This window comes from Amblyomma maculatum, chromosome 9 (genome assembly GCF_055883805.1).
Source record: "Amblyomma maculatum isolate TAMU_Amacu chromosome 9, ASM5588380v1, whole genome shotgun sequence".
Lineage (NCBI taxonomy): Eukaryota > Metazoa > Arthropoda > Arachnida > Ixodida > Ixodidae > Amblyomma > Amblyomma maculatum.
The window spans coordinates 72,079,483-72,101,306 of NC_139352.1; the positions used below are offsets into that span (position 1 = coordinate 72,079,483).

Here is a 21,824-nt window from a genome sequence, read left to right on the forward strand (position 1 = left end):
GCACCATTCCAAAAAATGTCCTATTCTGACCTCCCTTAGTTGTATCAAAAGCCACAAATATGCCCCGAGGGGCCATCCATTATTTCTCTTCCACTATACATGGTGCTCAAAGTGCTACGCTAATTATCTGATAGCGGTTGTGGTGTCCCAACTTACTCAATTACCGCCATCATCAATCAGCCTTGTATGGCAACAGGAGCAAACCATTCCACTAAATTTCCAAATTTGATCTTGTCTCAAACCTCAAAACTGTCGGACCATCTACTATACCACTTTCACATGTAATTACACGTGTTTAGCCTCACCTAGGGTACCATTCAATCATGCTTATTCCCCAATATGCCCTGTGTGCACTCTGTTAGTCACAGAAATTCATTTGGTTTTTTCTGCCCCAGAACTTGCATTTTCACTTCCCATTCACATATGGTTGCACATATATGTTAATTCATATTTTTATTACATATTATATTATATTATGTTCATGTGAATAAACATATGTTTATCCGAAATTATAGATTACCAAGCAGACCTAACCCTTGCTATATCAATCACTCAGAAGTGCTCTTGTTTAAGCTAATCTATAGGATTGCAAATATATACTAGCTGGTTTTGCTTCCCCTGCAGATATTCAGTGAAGCTGAATGCACGTTTTAATAAGCTTGTGCTCAAAGTATAACATGCAGATATATAATTCTGACAACAATTACAGCCAATACTCCACTTAAGAACAAACATGATGGTCATTTACTGTTATAGTAAAATGTTTAATTTTCTCCATGAAAGGCAAAAGTAAAAAAAAAAAATGCTGACACAGCAAGCAACGTGTCTCATTTCACCTGCACTGACTGCATCCGCCCGAAACATACTCATGTATGAGAAGTTTACTAGCGATCCCAGCAAGATGGCATCAGACAGTGATTCATACCTTTATAATAATCGATTACCTTCGATTTATTTAGTGTCATCAAGTTATTCTAGAATTGAAGAAACTTCAAAGATTGAGAAATAACTGCCTAAAAAGCAAGTTATATGTACAAAGTACCATATATACATGTATGTAATGTCTGAAGTTACTTATGCATGATGAGTGGAGCCATATTTAAGTTGCAGAACTTTTCCTTCCCTTTGTTGCCTAACCAAATGTAATGTTGAGCCTACGTTGTCAGTTATGGCGTAAGTCAAAAGCTTTCTTGTAGCAACATTTATCACCTCCAACTTCCAAGACTCCTAAACTCTAAAAGCTGAGAAAAGAATGACAATATAGTTTATTTGGTCACGGTAACGTTATATTTCGAATTTATGTAAAGTAGAGCCGTTGAGTAGAGCAACCAGTTTATGCCAAATAGTTGCACCAATGGCAATGAACCGCTCCGCCATCGGAAAACTATATAAACCCGCCTCACGTGCGACAGAAGCCCATATGTAGCCCTTTATGTTCATTTTTTTTTTTTTTTTAATAAACATTTTTGGTCCATGACATGACTACTTTTTCCAAACACTTCACTCCAGAAGAGCCGAGCTGCAGGCCGGGGGAAATCATGTATCCATTGGAAACCGAGTACCCGGCGGGGGATCGAACCTTAATTCTGCCGTAGTTTCGGTGAACGCGGGACCTTACCTTAACTCTACCGTGTTAAAAAGTGCAAATGACAGTTTGGTTTGATTTTATGGTGTCCCAAAGCGACTCGGGCCACGAGAGATGCCACAGCGGAAAGTTCCGAAGTCTCGACCTGGGGGTTCTTACGTGCACGTATAAATTCACATTAAAAAAATCACATGCATATGCGCTAACATATCGCACTGTACATGGGCGTCTTGTTTTCGCCTCCATCGAAAAGCAGCCGTCGTGGCCAGGATTTGATCCCTCGTACTTCGAATTCTTTCGTTTCTTGTGCTTGTCTGTGTACGCGTTGTCGGTTCAGATGTCAAACATCGCACCCACACCAAGAAATTTGAACGAAGGCAACAAGGGCGCCCTTTCGAAACTGAAACTACGCGAAAGTGTCCTGGCAGAAGTGACCGATCAGCATTGGCGGAACGCCGGAAACTACGTACGTGGCGGCGTCCATTCCATATCCGCCTGGTGACGGGTTCAAGGCCCGGCCACCCTTGGTTGGTTTATCTAGGCAGCCGCGTTGAAAGTTGTCGGTCAGTTGGGCAGTTGTGTTGCTAGGGGAAGGCTCTTCGTTTCGGCGTCGAATTCGCGTGGTACACGTGTGCAGGGATAAAAACGAAACGTCTCGAGGACACGTGGGAGTTCATGACTTGGAGCTGACGCCCATCACGCAGGTGAGTACTCGTCTATCCGAGAACGAATGCGCTACGCAGCATGTTATCTGAGGCTGCGCTGCCGTATCTCTCAAGTGCCATGTCATACCTCTGCCCCTAATTGTGTCGTACAGGGTTTCGTTGATCACGCAGCTGCTTTCGTTGTTGACGGCGAAGGGAACTTTTTATCGGCTGTAATTTATTAGCGAACGAATGGCCACTTGTTGCTTTCGGCACAACATTCCAGGGCTACGTTTAGCGAAGTGTAGTAGACCGCGGAAATTCGAATCACTTGCCGTCAAGCGAATGGTGCGTATTGCAACAGTTTGGTTAACCTGCAAGCACTTGCGAGCGTTAATGCCGATTGGCATTGAGTGGCGTTTCCGGACATTGTTCGAAACACGTGGTATTCTTAAGTCGTAGCTCTGCCTGACGTCATCTAATGTGTATTGCGTGGCGATTTCCTTGCTTTTGTTTTTAGAATCTGTTTGTGTGGGAATCAGATTGCTGTAGCAGTTCGATCGGCACTAAGCGATTTCTATTTTTATAGTTTAAGCGTTGGATAGATGTAGTTTAACAAGTGTGTTTGGACCGCAGCGTTTACGTGCCGGTCAGTAAGACGCAGCAGCGCTTTGTGTCAGTTAAGTGTGTTGGAAACCATCGGAAATGAAGTGGCTTTCACGCCCTTATCATAAAGCGAGGGAACGGTTAACTGGCAAGAATATTGGAATTTTTCCAGATGAAATTAGCGAAATCGAACCTCTCTGAAAACGGATGGGGACGACGAGAACAGCTGCAGCTTAGTTCAGAACTCGTTCACTTATCTGTGAGGTAGTTGAGCCTAATCACAAGTTATGCTTTGGCGGTCGGAAACTTGATGGCAGCTTGTATCGAAGCCGGACTTCTGTACTTTTTTTGCTGCAGTCGGAGACGCTGCACGGTTGACTCTAAGGAAACTACAGATTTATTATACATTGTTGGGTGTCTTGTACTGTACTTGCTACACAGTCATTTATTACATCATACATGTGTGAAAGTTGTTATATTTGAACGCTATCTTTTGCTTATCACTTCATTTTGAGACGTCCATGCAGCCGATGGCAGATTTTTGAACCGTATGCTGTCTGATAAGTGATTTTTGCTTTTCAGCATACTGAATGGTGTTACAAACATCTTGCCCAGCCATGGTGAACGGGAACAGCAAATCCCGTGAAACGTTGAAGGAGTTCCTCCGTAAACGAGTCGAGTCTCATCCAGGTATCTCCATTCAGAAGCTTACTGGCCACCTGTCTCAACTTCCGGCTGAGATTCGCCTGAAATATGGTGGCAATGTTGATTCCATCCGCAGAGTGCTTGAGCAGTTCCCCGAAATTTTCATCATCCGTAATCACGATCAAGTACATGTTGCAAATTCGAAGACTACTAGCAAACAGGCGGGGGGGGCATCATCGGGGACAAACAGTGATGACGATACCACCACTAAGCTAGTTGGGGCGAAAGGAAAAGTGTACCGAATGTTCAAGACGTACGGGTTCATTTCCGTGCAGCAACCAATCAGCACGAGTGTTTACTTCAGTCTGCGCTCGTTCGAGAATGGACAGCATTCTAGCCTGCTTTCATCTGGTCTCCAACTTGGTGACGGTGTTGTTCTTGATGCCGAAGTGGGACCCATTGACTGTGAGGCCAAGTTTCGTGCTAGCCGAGTGACGCGCATCAAAGGTGCAGGCGCGTCTTCACCGCCTGATTCGTCATCGCCAGCGCCCCAGAGTACCGTGCTCCTGCCGCTTGTGAACAGAATCGGTGCTATAGAGACCCTGAAAGATGAGTTTGGCTTTATTAAGTTGGAGAAAGAACAGGAGTGCGCATTTTTTCACGCTGCCGAAATAGAGAGGTACCTTGGGACTGCTGTGCCCGCGCTGCCTGAAGTTCTGGCTGTTGGAGACAAGATTCGATTCGATGCTGACCTAAACAAAAACACTACTGCCAGGGCTAAGTGGGTGGTGACCACCATACATAACATACAAAATGTTCCTCCTTGCCATTCGGGAAGTGAGACGGAGGGAAGTGAAGTTGCTCCAGGTACGATAATCAAGCGTGATGGACTCATACAGATGGTCAAGCCAGAGTTTGGATTTATCAAGTTTGGCACCAGCTATCGTGACCGTGCCTTCTTCCACCTCAATAATGTTGCACTGCCTCCTCGCGACACCATCAAGAGTTTACCTGATGTGTTCACCATCAACGACCGAGTACGATTTGAAGCAAAGCCTAGCCAAAAGCCATCTGAGAAGGTTAAATGGCAGGCAACCACAGTGTGGCTTAGTGAGTTTGGAAACAAGGATGGTCTGGACTCTGCCGACGAGAGTGGTAACGAAGTTTTCCTTTCGGACGATGAATCGGATATCATGGAATTGATCCAAGATGGACTTGCGGCCGGGAACGTCAATGAGCTGGAGGAGGACGACCTGGGAGCTAGTTCAGGGCTGCCTCTTGCCTCTTCGCACTCATTAGTTGATGGGTTGCGGCAGCACTTACATGTCGACACCCACGATGGGTTGCGGCAGCACTTAGAGCTCGAGACCCACGACCTGTTGTCATCTCCAAAGGACTTCAACCATCAATTTGGAGACCTCCACAAGGATGATAGCTTTGGCCACATGTCCGAAAGTGTTGAGCCATCCATTGTGATTTATCGGGGTGCAACGGGAATTGTCACGAATGTCACAGACAGTAGCGGTATAATTGAGGTCCAGGATCAGGCAAGCCCTGGCTCGTACGAGTCGAGGAAGGTTGAATTTACCAGTGCTGTTTTCTACCGAGACGGTTCGCTGTGTTTGAAGGAACTGTCCGAGGTGCTTGGCCGAGGGGACGCAGTGGCCCTGGATTACATGGTGGGCAGCAATGGGTCGCGTGAGGAAGTGCGCTGCGACCTTGTGTGGCAGGGGATGAGGCCCCACGGTGTTCTCCAGCTGAGTCCCGAGGAGTTTGGTCAGCATCTGCAGATTCAGTCGCCCGTACATCATGGAGGACCTTCGTACGACGACTTCCAGCGAGAAATGTGAGTACCACATTCTTGTTTTGCTAGTGTTGCATGCGTGTTAGGAGATTTCGTCAAAAGTATTTTTCCTCCCAAGTTTTTTCTGCCAGATTCGCATCTGTGAAAGACTTACAGGGCATACTATTGACGTCAAAAGTGGCTTGGCTGTTCACTCTTGCCCGAGTGCGTGCGTGTCTCAGCACACTCCACGTGAGGGCCAGGAAGATTGCTGTTGGAAGCATGGGCACAACCATTATGGCCTTGTTATCTGTTTTGGGAGAAATGTCTTACTTCTGGAACGTGAGGAGGTGTTCTTTTCCGCGTTTGTCTGCTTGGTGTGCTGTGACGATTGTATGGCAAGTGACTGTCTTGAAGTAGTGTTTTTTGACAATGGGCATTGAGTTTGTGGGGTCTGTCTTTCCCTTGTGTTCACATGATAGCGTTCAACGACCTTCCTTTTTTTCCAGAAAGTCTAGCTTTGGCATTTTGAGCGAAAAATCACTAGACTGCTGCCTCGGTCAGGTGGTAGTTGGCAGTTGACTAGGCTCGCTGCTGATTAGTCGATGGGTTGTCTGACGTCATGAGGTCACATGACTTGACTGTGTTCATTGGATCTGCCAACTTAGCTCTTTTCAGGTGGGCAGGTGAAAAAGTATATCGAAGCTGGGAAGCCACGCAGGCACACTCGTACAGCTTGGTTGAAGCGAAGCTGTATATCTGTTGTGTGGTAGCTAAAATAGAGGCATAAATTGATGGGTTCATGATTAAGCACGTTAAGCATTAGTTTGTGGTTACACCAATGATGATTCGTAAAGGGAGCCATTAAAGCCATCACGCCATACTGTCAAAGGCGAAGCTTAGGTATTCCCAAATCTTTGTATGTGCGCTGCTTACATCAAAGTATGCGACTACACTCCGATGATGATAGAGGGCCTCCTTTGAAGGGCATTTTACAGTTTGTTCTTGAGGCTTACCTGACCGTAGTGCATGTATGCAGTTCGGTAAGAAATTTTTTTATTTTCTATTGTGACTGTACTAACTTCAACTATCCCTCTCTCACAACTTTTATATCCACTCATCGCCTTCCCCCAGTCATCATCATCAGCCTGATTATACCCACTGCAGGGCGAAGGCCTCTCCCATATTTCTCCACTTAACCCGGTTCTGTGCTAGCTGCATCCACTTGACCCCTGCGAACTTCTTAATCTCATCCGCCCACCTAACTTTCTGCCTCCCCCTGCTACGCTTTCCTTCCCTTGGAATCCAGTTTGTTACCCTAAGCGACCATCGGTTATCCTCTCTTCGCACTACATGTCCTGCCCATGTCCATTTCTTCTTCTTAATTTCCACTAGAATGTCGGTAACTTGAGTTATTTCTCTGACCCACTCTGCACGCTTTCTATCTCTTAATGTTACCCCTACCATTTTTCGTTCCATAGCCCTCTGGGTTGTCCTCAACTTAAGTAGAACTCTCTTGGTTAGCCTCCACGTTTCAGCCCCATAGGTAAGTACAGGCAAGATGCAACTGTTGTATATTTTCCTCTTGAGCGATACCGGTAAGCTGCTAGTCATAATCTGCGAGTGCTTGCCAAATGCGCTTCATCCCAATCTTATTCTTCTTGATATTTCCTTTTCATGGTCCGGATCTGCGGTTACTATCTGTCCTAAGTAGACATATTCGCCTACTATTTCCAGTATTTCGCTACCTAATGTAAACTGCTGTTCCTTCCCGAGACTGTTGAACATTACCTTAGTCTTCTGCATATTGATTTTCAAGCCTACCTTTCTACTTTTTCTGTCTAGGTCATCAATCATTATTTGCAGTTCATCCCCCAAGTTGCTTAGCAAGGCAATGTCATCAGCAAATCGCAGATTACTGAGGTATTCTCCATCTACCCTTATCCCTAACTGCTCCCATTCCAAGTCTCTGAATACTTCCTCTAAACAAGCTGTGAATAGTACTGGGGAGATTGTGTCTCCTTGCCTAACACCTTTCTTTATGGGAATTTTGTTGCTTTCTTTATGTAGAACTATGGTTGCTGTGCAGCCACTATATCTTCCAGCACTTTCACGTACGGCTCGTCTACCCCCTGATTTCGCAATGCCTGCATCACCGCCGAGGTTTCAACTGAGTCAAATGCTTTTTCGTAATCAATGAATGCTATGTATAAGGGCTGGTTATATTCCGAGCATTTTTCTATCACCTGATTGATGGTATGGATATGATCGATAGTAGAGTACCGTTTCCGAAACCCTGCTTGATCCTTTGCTTGATTGCAGTCTAAGGTTGTCCTGATTCTATTAGCGATTACCTTAGTAAATACCTTATACGTAACAGACAGTAAGCTGATTGGTCTGTAATTTTTAAGGTCCTTAGAGTCCCCTTTCTTGTGAATGAGGATAATGTTTGCATTCTTCCATGCTTCCGGTACCGTCGATGACACCAGGCACTGCGTATACAGGGTGGCCAGTTTTTCTAGCACGATATCCCCCCCGTCCTTCAGCAAATCTGTAGTTATTTGATCCTCTCCAGCTGATTTCCCCCTTTTCATAGTTTCTAGTGCTTTCTTGACCTCGTCCTTCGTCACTGGTGGAACGTCTGACTGTTTTTCCCTACCGCCAATCTCATTACGGTCCTGACTACTTTGGCTACTGTAGAGATCTGTATAGAACTCCTCGGCTACTTTGACTATCTTGTCCATATTAGTGATGACGTTGCCCGCCTTGTCCCTTATCGCATACATCTGGTTTTTGCCTATGCCCAATTTCTTCTTTACCGCTTTAAGGCTTCCCCCGTTCTTTACAGCATGCTCAATTTTCTCCATGTTATACTTCCTTATATCGGCCACCTTGCTCTTATTGATTAGCTTTGATATCTCGGCCAATTCGATCTGGTCTGTTGGATTGGAAGCTTTCATACTCTGCCGTTTCTTAATCAAATCTTTCGTCTCCTTAGACAGCTTACCGGTATCCTCTCTAACTATCCTACCGCCTACTTCTACTGCGCACTCAGTAATGATATCTCTGAAATTATTGTTCATTGCCTCTAGGGTAATGTCGCCATCCTCAGTTAGAGCTGAATACCTATTCTTTAGCGAGATCCTGAACTCTTCTGCCCTCCCCCTCACCGCTAATTCGTTGATGGGTTTCTTTCTTACTAATCTATTGCGTTCCTTCTTCAGATTTAGGCTAATTCGGGACCTCACCATCCTGTGGTCACTACATCGAACTTTCCAGATTACCTCTACATCCTGCACAATGGCGGGGGTTGAACACATTATGAAGTCGATTTCATTTTTAGTCTCTCCGTTAGGACTTTTCCATGTCCATTTCCGGTTCTTCCGTTTGCTGGAGAAGGTATTCATGATTCGTAAGTTATTGCGCTCTGCAAACTCAACTAGTAACTCCCCCCGTTATTCCTAGAACCAATGCCATAGTCACCTACTGCCTTGTCTCCTGCCTGTTTTTTCCCTACCTTGGCATTGAAGTCGCCCATTAGTACAGTATACTGCTTCTTCACTTTTCGCATTGCCGATTCTACATCTTCATAGAAGCTTTCAACTGCCTGGTCATCATAACTACATGTAGGTGCATAGGCCTGTACAACCTTCAGTTTATACCGCTTATTAAGCCTAATTACGATGCCTGCAACCCTCTCATTAATACTATAGAATTCATCTATATTACCCGCTATATACTTATTGACTAGGAAACCTACCCCTAGTTGTCGCCTCTCTGGTAAACCTCGATAACACAGTACATGCCCATCCTTCAGTACAGTATATGCCTCATTCGGCCTGCTAACCTCACTAAGCCTTATGACATCCCTTTTCATGCCCTCTAGTTCCTCTAACAGCGCTGCTAAACTAGCTTCACTAGCAAGGGTTCTAGCATTAAACGTTGCCAGGGTCAGTTTCCAATGGCGGCCTGTCCAGCGGAGCCAGTGCAGGGTAGCAAACCGGTTGCTTTTACTGGTTAACCTCCCTGCCTTTCCTCCTCATCTTCCTCCTCCTCCCTCTTTTATTTTCAAATTAAGAATTGCATCACTCTGTCGAGGAGTGCAGGTGGTAATAATGTGGTAGTGGCTCGGCCATAGTGAACTGAATTAACCCACGAGGTTAGCTCATGTATATGCACTAGGGAGGTCACTGAACTTGAACTGGTTATGAGTTGCAAGAATGAAGAATGCTTCGGCCAAATATCAGGCCATACATGGTGCACTGGCAATGTGTGAATGGCATCAAAGACAGGAGTGTGAACCATGGTGCTACCCAAAGACACTAGAGGACTGATGCTGTTTACTTTTTCAGTATTTCTTTTTATTGGCTTGGGCCGTGATCTCGTCTTTATGGTTGGTGACACAGGATGGAACGTCTGGCGTCTTTCTAGTTACATTATTAATTTTTATTTACTCACTGCAACCTGAAGGATCTCAGTGAAGCAAGTTGCAACAGGCCCCCCCATGTAATAGCTTTCGTTTTGGGCCTTTTGGGGTGCTATAAGTAAACGAATCTAACCAATAAATGTGACTAGTGTGTCTAGTAAATCTAACTAGTAAAGTGACTGTCAAATTCTTTGCTGAAAGTGGCAGCATATTGATTTACCAATCTTGACCAGGCATGGGCCACTGACTCGCATAGTTTTGGGGCACTGGTTCACCAGGAAGATGGCTGATTTTGGAGTAACCTTGTTATTATATTTCTTTCCCACTGCATCTGTCCATCATGCTCATGCAACACTACTTGTTCTCTAGGAAACTGCCCAGTGTCACATTGTTGCTTTTCTTGTTAGTATTGTTGCTTTCCTTGTTAGTCATGGCACTAATTCTAATGCTTTTCTTTGCAGCCAAGAGGCAGGCCTTTGCATAACGGAAGACGTGAATCCGCGGAGACGAAGGAACAACCGCAGTCCGCCGTCCATTCATGCGGCCTCTAGCGAAGCCTCGCCCACGTCATCTTCAGGGAGCATTCATGGTGACCATGGCTTACCTAATGGTGTCTGTGGTGAGCGCAAACGTTTGCTTTCATTGCAAGGGCAACTCTGGGTGTTCTTTGATGACACGACACTCCCTGGAGTTTCCTCTTTCCGGTATAAAAGACAGCCTTTTAAAGGGCTGAGTGGAAGTCTTTTAAAAAGCAAAAAGTAGGATACCAGAACCAAAACTGGGCTTTCAACAAACAGTGCTGTCGCAACATACCAACATATGTCGTCGTAGAAACTGTCGCGAAACATGTCACGTGCGAGCTAGTGGCTGAACTGGCAACTGTTGGGGAGATTTAGGGTCTGGAACGCTGAAAAACAAGCTTGAAATTGTGTCCTCCCTAAAAAAGCAGAGCAAATATGTACGGCCATACATCCTGTGACGACACACACCTAACACGGTGTGCAGAAATATCCTCAGTTGACCCCACGAAATGGGGCATTTTAAAGTTCATTTCAGTTTCGTGCAACTACAGAAGTGTGCGCAAAGGACCAGAAATCTGCGGCGAGCATACTGTGTACATTTGAGTAAAACAAAAAAAAAAAAACAAAGAAAACAAGCTCGATACTTTGTCCTCCCTAAAAAGCAGAGCAAGTATAGATGGCCGTGTGTTCTGTGACAACACACACCTAAAGTTATGCGCAGAAATATTCCCACTTGACCCCACGAAATGGGGCATTTTAAAGTTCATTCAAACCTTGCGTCGCTACAAAATTTTGCACAAAGGATCAGAAATGAGCGGCGAGCATACCATGCACGTTTCAGTGAAATCCGAGCTGGTAGAGTTGCATTTTAAAGGGGTGCCTAAATGCAATGTCATTCAGTTATCAGTGAAAATTGCTTTATGCCTTTTTCAGGCTACGCAGGCATTTGTTTGGCAACAAATGATGAACTTGTTACTGAGGGGAATTTGATATAAAGGTTCAACTTTTTTTTTTCTTTAATGCTGTTCGGTTCACACTCGTAACATCGCTTCAAGAGAATTGTGTGATCCCTGTTCAGAATTTAATGGGGATATAGTTAAGCCTCGGTGATCCACGAGAAAAAAAAAATTTTCTTGATCTCATTGTAGTTTGCTTGAAAAACGAATTGTAGTGGTGATACCGGTATTTAATTTCTTGGCTGTTGCCAGCCTATAAATGCACTGTTCTCAATAAAAATTGCTTCCTTATACTTGGAACATAGTAGGTCATCTTCATGGGAAAATTCAGTTTCTCTTCAACGTCCGTTTAAAGCGGTAGACTCCAAACTTTTGTGGCCTGTTCTCTTCTTCGGAATGGGGTGTATGGTGTTAGTAAATTGGATTTCTCGATGGTATTCGAGCGCACAGGGTAAATTATTTGCCTCTGAATTTCTTCTTCAGTGTAGTCTTTCTCTTTATGTTTCAGCCAAACAGTAGCAGGGATGTCACAAGTAGCTCAGATCAGGCAAAATAAGATTTGGGGGCCACGTATGCCCTGGCCCTGCCTTTAACGGTAATGGTATGACAGCAAATAAAGTTCGCATGCACGTTAGAACCGAGCACCATAATTTTCAGTATATAAGACGCAGCTTTTCTATGAAAAAAAAAAATTGCTAGTGCATTTTATGTAGCAGCACCGCCACCATAAATCGGCAAATTTTAAGGTAGCGTGTTAGAAGATGAAACCTTTGAAGGCATCGAGGAGTAAAAATAAGGTGTTGTTGCTCTGCCTGTGTGAGATATTTTGTTCGGCGGGGGGGGGGGGGAGGGGGTTAGTGCTTGAGTGCTGCCTTTTTGCTCTTTTTTTTTCTGGCAATTCGCGCCAGAGTGTTCTCACAGGCACGGAGCAATTCGTGCTGGTAGCGCAAGCTTGTAGCATGTATAGTCAAGTCTTATTGCTGCCATAGCCAGGAAAATTCAAGTGCGTCTTATAAAAGGGGGTTGCTTGTATACCAAGTTTTTCGCTGAAAGCCTCTAAATATGAGAGGTGCGTCTTATACACCGGAAAACTATGGTGAACACCATGTTCTTTTTAGTTGAGGAAACTGGCAAAGACTTTACTTTCTTAGAACAGTTTTTATCATTAGTAAACAGGATTGTTAGGTTTGAGTCGTAGAAGATGCTTTAGTATGTTGTTGGCAAGTGGAGTGGTCACTTTGGAACAAGTTCACAAACTTCAGTCTTTGTGTTGCTGTGGCATTTCTAGTGTTGCCGTTGTTTTTACAAGGTGTGCAGTGTGTGTAATGGTGCTATGTTTCAAGCACTTCATATGCATTACATATTTTTCTAGTTGATTTCGCACAGCGCACTTTTTGATAACTTGCTTCCAATGTTTATTGCAGTTGAAGTGGAATAAAATGTTCAGGACTGGTTTCTTTTTTTTTTTTTTTATCGAGGGTTAGCTCAGTAGTATCGGATACAACACTACAGATCTGTCGCAATCCGTTCAGGAATGGGCAGCATCATTGAACAGGATTTATCTTTACAAAATGTCGCAGCTCCTCTGGATGCGAGCATGGTTGGGATGCTTATCAGTTTTAGACTGTTCATTTTTGTGCAAACGTTTGGTGTGGTGAAAAAATTGTGTACTCTTTGCATTGTCTTCTGATTTATTCTATGTGTAATCCTTATAAGGGCTCCTTACCTTAGTACATGATAAGGAACCATGATGATCATGATAAGGAAGGATGTCAGAATTTGCTTCGAGTACCGTTAGGCAGTCATACTCAGGCTTGTTAGGGAAACCTTTCACCATTTGTAACGTGCAGGACGCTTATCACAAAAATATAATTTATTCATTGCCATCTAGCGTTTGTGCAGTCATGCTTTTTGCTGAAATGTTTGCCTTTTTTGCATATCTTCATTGCAGGGGGAAATTCTCTGGGCTTCAACGGCATGTTTATGAACGGCATAAGTGTAAGTACAGTGAATTCCATTTGATCTCTTATCATTAGTATATAGTAAGCTGGTGAGCCCCGTTATTGCCGTGAAAGAGAGCACATCATGGCCTGCAGAGGACATGGGAAGAGGCGACACTGTGGTGCCGGTATGCGTACCGCTAGAAGGGATTAGACTCTTCTCAACACTGCACTGCTCTCTCTTCGGACAAAATGCCGTAGATGTGCTCTCTCGAGCGCTCTCTCCATTTCCGCACTCCTCTCGCGCTTCTTTCACTTTGAAAAGCTAAAGTCTGCCTTGAACCTCTGTGCTTTTAAGCCTGCAAAATTGTGTCTAGCAGGCCAGAGCTATTGCACCTCCTCTTTCTTTTATTTTCATTTATTATTCCTTTTTATTTTTTGTTGGCACAGGTTTTGTGGACACTCTAAGGTCTGTGGACCCCTATTTGACAAACATTGGCCTATGTTATTGCATCAAATATCCGTAACCTGGCTTGTGCCACATTTCCCGTCGATCCCTATCGTGGAAGTGTAGGCTCCTTGACAAGGCATCTGCCGTGATAGCTCAGTGGCTATAGCATTCAGCTGGTGAGCCCAAGGTCGTGGACCAAATCCCGGCCATGGAGGTGTTAAGCCCCACATGTTGTCACTTTTCTGATAAGCTTTGCACATGACTGAGAATGGCAGTTGCAGTTGGGTCATTTATTTCTGCAGTGCACGTACAAGCAGCTGCTGCATTTGTCTTTGGGTTGTGTTAATAAAGCATGAGCATCGGTACAGCATGCGTTGCGAAGACAGCTGCGGTGTGGGCTTGGTCGTATTGCGTCAGACAAATGGCGACACTGACATTGCCTCCAAGCTTCTGGACTCCTGGAGGAGACTTTTACAGTCCATTCATCTCCCCCCTTGTGTGCCCGTTGCAGTGCATAGCATTCATCCTTCAGTTTGTAGAGCATTTGGAATGTCAGCTTTGTTGTTGTCATGACTGTTTAGTCGAGTCTTGGCAGGATTTAGATGCATGCTGATATTTGAAGGGCAGAACTTGTTGTATTGCATTTAATTAAAACAGTTTGATGGGTGTGGTCTTAAAAGACCAGGCACTAATTTAAGGTCACTATTATAACCCTTGATGCACCTCTTTTTGGTCATTATACCTGGCTTAGGCAGAGTTCTTGTTGGAAGTCTTGTGGAACAGTTCCTGTCAAGTTTTGAAATTCACCTTTTAAGCACTTATTGCTATGGTGGTTAATCTAATGACTTGTTTGCTTTATGATAAAAACTTTCTGCAGCTTGCTCAGAGTTTGTAACGATGCTTAAGTTGTCCACATTGAGGCTCTCCACAGTTGTTCTATTCACTCTTTTGGATAAACACACATTGTTGTACATGTTTATCATTGGAAAGGGACAAACTGCCTGTCACTCCAAAAGGGCACAATTGTGGTTCTGCAGTCTATAATGGAGATATAGGTTTAGTGAAGGAATTCCCTTTCTTTCGGAGTGTAGGTACCTGTGTGATGAACTCAAAAGATTCAGTTTAAATTTTTTTTCGGAAAAGAATGTTCTGGACCAAACCTCCAATACTTGATGTGCATTGCACTTCATGAGGCAATGCATCAAGCTCAGCTATGACTTTTGTAAAATGTGTCTGGTTTCGAGGACTTCAGGATGAGGCATATGGTTAATTCTGTCTGGTTGCGTGTACATTTTAGTTGTTATATAACCCCTTTGGGGCACAGTATTCAGGTTTGTCACATTTGTGGACAGACTTGAAATTTTGTGTCCAGGGTGCTTGACTGCTGATCTAGAGGACATGGTTTCAGTCATGGCTGCGGTAGCTGCATTTTGGTGGAGGTGAAACACAAGGGGCCCATACACTGCGCATTGTCATTTCACAGTAAGGAACACCAGGTGGCGGAAATTTACTCAAGCTCTTCATTGGGTCATCGCTCTTAGCTGATAATGCTTTTGAACATTAAACCCTACCTAATATATTCCCAAGGTTCAAAGTCTCTTGTAGGGTGGAGTCTGTTCCTGGCATATTATAGCAGCGCTGTTTTTGAATCGCTGAGTATAGAATAGGTGGCAATGGGGCTGCCCAGCGCAAGCGCTATAGCTATTTCTTCTGCTTTCTGTGGGTTAGTGCCCTGGGATAATTTTTTTACGTATGTAGGTTGTAGGTTGTATGCAACCGCCCGTTGTAGTTTCGTGCTGATCACTTGCAGCGTCCATCCGTGTGGTGTTTTGCTCATCGCCGTATCGTTCATTAAGGCCCTGGCTTCCCATCGCTTGCAGTTTTGGTCATGTTATGAGGGAGTGGTCGAATGCGTAGCCTGTGACGAATTTCTTTGAGGAGAGCTTTTAATGATTTACAATTCGTGGGGATGAAAATTTGGAGTTTTAGAGAGCGTATGCCTTTCGGTAGTGGTGCTGGTCAGGTGCAGATATTGGGCTCGTAAATGCACTTCAGTAAATCTTGTGTGATGTTAGAGGTAGAGGCCCAGGATGCAAATGGTTTGTATCTGTAGGACCTCTCTGCCGTGTTATGCAGATTCTGATGGGAGTGTGGTACGTTCTACCCTTTAGCGGGATTGAGAGAAGCTCAGATTTTTCTGGTGAGCAGATGAAGCCTACCTTGGTGACATCCCAGCTTTCGCACAAGCGCTAAAAAGGAAAGGTGACAGCACGGAGCCTTGCGGGGTGCCTATGTTTGTTAGTGTGTAGCAGCATGTACGTAGACTGTCTACGCATATGCTTGCCGTTTGGTTTTTGCAGGAAATTTCTTTTGTATTGTATGTTTGCTGGCCAACCGCTAGGCCTATAATGAGTTTTAGGATGGCTTCATGCTTGTCGTTATCAAATGCCTTCTTGAGGTCAATTGCCAGTGCTGCTTTAGCGTGTATAGGTAGGATGGGGTCCGAATTGCTTGTCTGCGTTGAAGCATGGCATCTCGCATGGATAGGCGAGATCTGAAACCAATCACCGAGTGTAGGTATTGACCGCTATCTTCCATGTGGCCGTGCCGTCTGACCAGTATGAATTTCTGAATTAGGTTTGAGGTAAGGGAGATGGGGCGCATATTTTCTTTGGTGACCGGTTTGTTAGGTTTAGGTATAAGGATGACCCTTCTGTGTGCCCACTCCTCTGGCAGTGTGCTTCTCTGCCGATGTTTGTTGTAGATATTGGTAAGTTCTTGCAGGGAATGGTCATCTAGGTTCCTGAAGGCGGCATTTGATATCAGAACTTTTCCTGCATTATGTTCCAGAGTCTGTGAAGTGCTGCTCGGACTTCTTCTATTGCTATGTCCCTGTCTAAATCAATATTTGAGGGCTCGATGAAATCCGGTAGGAGAGTGAGGAGTGCCTGGTGAGCCATATAGGCTCTTAAGGTTCTGTAGGAGTGCCTGTGTGTCATATTTATGGTTTTGTGTCAATCGATCGAGATATATGCCTACCTTTGATAGGATCAATTATGTTTTTAAAAGATGCCATGATCGGGCGGTACTCAGATTGCCTCTGAGGCCCTCGCTTCTGCCAATTTTGTCTCAAAGCTGTTGGCTGTATTCTTGAATTTGGTTTGCAAGCTCAGATACCATATATACTCGTGTATAACTCACCCCTGCATATAACCTGCACCCCTAACTTTGAACTCCACGGAAAAAAAAGTCCTTGCTTATAATCCGCACATTGATAAGATAAAAAAAAAAAATGAGCACTAGTAAAATACAACTGCACACTCGATCATTTCACCGCACATTGATAAGATAAAAAAAAAAAATGAGCACTAGTAAAATACAACTGCACACTCGATCATTTCATTTTCAGAACATTTCAAACGACCGCCACAGTTGAATTGGTCATCCGATTCTCAATCGTCGCCGCTTTCACTGTCACCATCCGGGGCTTCATCGCCACTCTCAAAGACTGTAGTCGTCCTCGGAACCATCCAAGCTGTTACTGATGGCACATTTTTTGCTGCTCTTACTCACCAAGTCGGCCAGTATCGCTTTCCACACGTCCACAATCCACAATGCGTCCACAATGACATGCAATGCACACTAAAATTGCATCTGGTAAGACACACTATGCATATCAGGTACGTCTTGCTTCGTCATGCTTAGGCAGCATTTCTTTACAATCGGAAGCATTCGTTTTCATTTCGTTTTCAGAACATTTCAAACGACCGCCACAGTGTCATTGGTCTTCCGATTCTCAATCGTCGCCGCTTTCACTGCCACCATCCGGGGCTTCATCGCCACTCTCAAAGACGGTAGTCGTCCTCGGAACCATCCATGCTGTTACTGATGGCACATTTTTTGCAGCTCTTACTCACCAAGTCGGCCAGTATCGCTTTCCACACGTCCACAATCCACAATGCGTCCACAATGACATGCAATGCACACTAAAATTTCATCTGGCAAGACACACTATGCATATCAGGTACGTCTTGCTTCGTCATGCTTAGGCAGCATTTCTTTACAATTGGAAGCTTCCTTTTGAGTTGATGAAAAAAAAAAACATTTCCACTGGAGGGTGCTAGTTGAGCGGCTTCCTCTCTTTACTCATAACACAAAGGCTTTGATGCCTTTCATGCATGTTGTCATTTCAGTTTGATGGTGCTTGCTGCTCCTTCAGTTCTATGTGAGAGTTCCTTGGTCACAAAGCTATGCTGGCTCACATATTGCGGGTATAAAATTGACAACCAACATAATCTTGCATAAGGGTTCAAATCTCAACTATCTGTCCACATTTAAGTTATTTCTGACCTAGCTTAAGGGGCAGGCCAAAATATGGTGATGGGCCAAGTTTGTTCCGAATATGGGTCTGCTCAGTTTTCGAATTGGGCAAAGTCAGTCTTAGGGGTGGGCAAGCCGATTTTGAATGTGGGTCAAATAATTTTTATGTTTTGGCATAGTGATCTGTGAGGATCGGCTACCCAAAGCTCAGGGATGGGTCCTGGCAATGTCAAGAATGTGCTAACCCATTTTTGGCCATGGCTCAAGCCAGTTCTTGTCTGAGCCCAAGCAGACTTGTCAACGATCAAATTTGGCCAAAGTCATTCCAGGGTCGAATTTCGGGTGGACCTTGACGTGTGTCAGACATGCCTAATCTACTATACCGTGCGTTGTCACTCATATCCTGCAGGGCCATTGACAAATTGAGCATCGCTTGCTGGATTGCTATAACTACCTATTCCCTCACTGAATCCAGCTGAAGCCTCACATTCTTTCTGACATCCATGAAATCTTGATAGGTGGGGTAGAAGTGCTTTCGTGCTAAAGGTGCCCTAATGGCAAGATAACAGATGCTCAGTTTGCCGAGCAGAAGCAAATGTCACTAACTAGGGCACATCGGTAAGAAAAACCCAGCAAGTTTGCAATGCACTGAATTGTGTACAAAGCACCTGGAAAGGTTATCTTGTCATTTTCTAGAGATGCACAGTAGTCTGTGTTCTAAAGGGCATTGCCATAAAGGACTTGATTGTACTGTTCTGAGAAATGTTGCCACTCAGTCTGTGGTGGTACTTTTGAGTTTTAGAAACCATAGTTCTGAAGATAAAGTAAATAATATGAACAAGAAGTTTGTTTGACTTGAATCGCACAAGGGGAGCATGTCCAGTCAGCGACATGGGGAACGTGTGTCCGGCCTGCTTCAGGTGCGGCCAAAGATCAATTTTCCCCAGCACTTAACCCTAGAGAAACCAGGCGAGGGCAAAGCTTATAGTCATGAGAAAGGTGTGCCAGGGATCGGATATCGATCCCCACGCTTCCCACTTGTGGAACTGACGCTCCAGTTGCCACCACTATGACTGGTATCGAGGAGACAACCTGGGCCAGGGGGTACTGTGGCACTCTGTGCCTCAGCGCCCTCCATGGAAACCTCTGCAAAACCTCCTAGCAGCACGGCCGTGTCGTCTGCTCCCCCCTGTATTGAAACACATGCTGTTGACTGCTCCGCGCTGCATTCCAGCACGTGTTTACGCATGCAATTGCGGTTGTTTCTTTCCTCCTCCGGTTGCATTCTGGCCACCGTCGCTTTCCAAGCAAGGGGCCAAAAAAAAGTACAATGACGGTATGCTTTTTCGTACAACTTGTGTGATAAATGGTAACAGGGTAGTTGTCGGACATTTTTTGTTAAAGTATCTTGTACCGACCATATCTTGCACCGCTGTTTGTCCCTGGCGGGGCCACAGCAGCCATCGTGGAACCGAGTCGACCTCAAATAGCAGATATGTCAATCGTTCTATCCTCGTATGCGATCCTGCTTAAGGAGCTTAAAACTACGCACTTGCTTGAAGAGATGAGTGAACTAGGGATTGCACAGAGTAGCTGTAGAACTACGAAGACAAAGGTTTTCCCGGAGAACTGTCCTCCTTGCGTCAGAAGCTCCTCACGCATTTCCTTGGTGTTTGTCTCATGGAGAGAGAGAACTGCCGCAAAGATGGCATCCCTCGGCTCCTCAAGTGACCCAGATTGTTAGAATCCTCTAATCGTTAAAGGTAGATAGGTCATTGATTTTTGATCGCAGCGCTGCTGCAACGAACTCCCCCTGGCCGCTGTCGGCATGAACCAAAGGGTAAGGCGACATGCTTTGTGCCTTTGCAGGGAACACTTCCAAAATGCGCTGAAAACAGGCCCCACGGCGCCGGTATCATTCTATGTAATCACCATGCTAAAGCAAATGGGTCATTATGGGTGGCAACGTCTACTTTCATTGACCTTGTTGGGGGGTTGCCTAAAACATCTGTCCCCAAACAGTTGAATGGGCTCCTTTCAATTGAGCAGTCGCAAAAGGAAGTCAAGCTCCCCAAGCGGCACCTGGAGCACTCGTCGCTGTGTACATTCGTATCAATGATTCTCCACAAGAAAGCTGGACACTCCATTCTCTGAACAGCATGAACAGAAACATCGGGGCTTCCGCATTATTCTTTACTCTCCCACACCTTATCAGCACAAGAGGTGCTGCCTTAGGTCCCTCAAAATGCCTGTTGCTTGCCTCTTGCCTTCGAGTAGCCAATCCGCGTTCATGATTTTTTTTTTGTCTTAGATCCTGCCAACAAGTGCTCATTGAAAACAATGTTCGCGGCAATCGTTTCTCAGGATTTGAAGCGGTGCGCAATGACGACAGTCTATCAGTTATTCATAATTTCTCTCTTTCGAAAGCACCAATAAAAAAAGCCAGACTTTTTGTTAGCTGGGGAGCCGAAAAAATGCAAAAACAAGAAACTCCACCGGTGAAGAGCACTGGCTTTGCGCGCATCTGTATGCGACTGTTCCCCCTCCTCCTCATTCTCTTGCTGCGTGTGCACGCGCTCCCACGCTGGCGGGCTGTGCAGACTCCACAGACAGCTGTGCGCTGCGCGGCCGCGGCTGCGCTTGGGTTTTGTAGTTCCGCTCCGCTCTGTCAGAAACTGAGTGCTGGCATTGTGGAACAAACTCCAGCTTGGGCTCCTATAAGGAGTGAAATGCAGAGGCAGTAACCTTACGTACCTGCTTAACTTTAGTCTTGTTTCCATGAATGCGACAGTAGCACTTTACATTTAATCCGCCCCTTCCTTATTGCCCCGCCGTGGTGGTATAGTGGTTGGGGCGCTCGACTGCTGTGCCCAAGGATGTGGGAGTACTGAACATGGCAGTCGCTTTTCGATGGAGATGAAAAGCAAGGCGCCCGTATACTGTGCGATGGCGGTGCACGTTACATAAGCCCGGGTGGTTAAAATTTCCGGAGCCCTCCACTACGGCGTCTTTCATAGCCCGAGTCGCTTTGGAACGTTAAACTTCACAAGCCAAACCTTCCTTACTATTACTTCCACTTACGTGAAAGCAAGTGAATTAGTAAGTTAATGTGATGCAGCGTGATGTGCTGGTTGCTTGTATTAATGTGACCATAGATAGTGAGGCAGCCTAACACGAGCCGCTTTGTCAGGAAGCATTCACCTTGTCTATACGTATCGGAAGCTTTTGGAGAGACCTGTAAACTGTATGGCTGCGGTCTCTACCCATTGCCTCCCTTGGGAGCATTGCTGCTCGAACTGATGGATCTTAGCCATGTTGTAGTATCGGCAGGCTTGGCTGTGGTGGCTCAGGGCTTTGCGTAAATGTCCATCTTATTGAGCGCACTGCTGTGTAAAAAAAAAAAAAAGCATGAGTTGATGTAAATAGCCTCTCGGTTATCATGACTCTGCGGTTCATCTGATTAAGCCATGGTGATCCCCTTTCATCTGCCACATGCTGCGTTGTCACGCTATGGTATGATACAGGTGGCCTGTGTATTCCTTTGCTGAAGAGAAGACAAAATCAGTTTTTGAAATTTAACTATACCAAAGAAGCCAAATGTATCAAAATTCTCGAGCTGATAATCTTGTCTGATGTTTAGCTTTTTACTTACATATAACTGGAAATGCTTTAATAGCCAATTACTTTGCGTCGTGGAGGAATCATGCATTGCAGTTGCTGCAGACGAGCTGTATCGGTCTATCGGCTGCACAGGGGCGCTTTGAGGGCCATCTGCCGCTTTTTTCTTGAGTTGTATCCGACTATGGTGCAACCAAGGTCGGCTAGAGGAGCTGCGTCATACTCTTAAAGCGGAGCTTAAGTGTCCTCCAAATTTTCTTTTCATTTGTCACTGCCTGAACAGACTCTGGATATCGGTAAGTGAATAAGCACTTAAATAAATTTTTTTT

The 21,824-nt window shown here is 45.0% G+C and overlaps 1 protein-coding gene across 1 annotated transcript in view; it reads left to right on the top strand.

The window, feature by feature from the left end:
* Positions 1 to 21,824, top strand: part of LOC146179385 (uncharacterized) — a 50,403-nt gene that overhangs the window by 26,496 nt on the left and 2,083 nt on the right. The window contains exons 3-5 of the mRNA XM_084580183.1: positions 3,424 to 5,326; positions 10,151 to 10,308; positions 13,118 to 13,164. Of these exons, the coding sequence (XP_084436309.1) occupies positions 3,424 to 5,326; positions 10,151 to 10,308; positions 13,118 to 13,164 (2,108 nt within the window). The remainder of the gene's footprint in view (positions 1 to 3,423; positions 5,327 to 10,150; positions 10,309 to 13,117; positions 13,165 to 21,824) is intronic.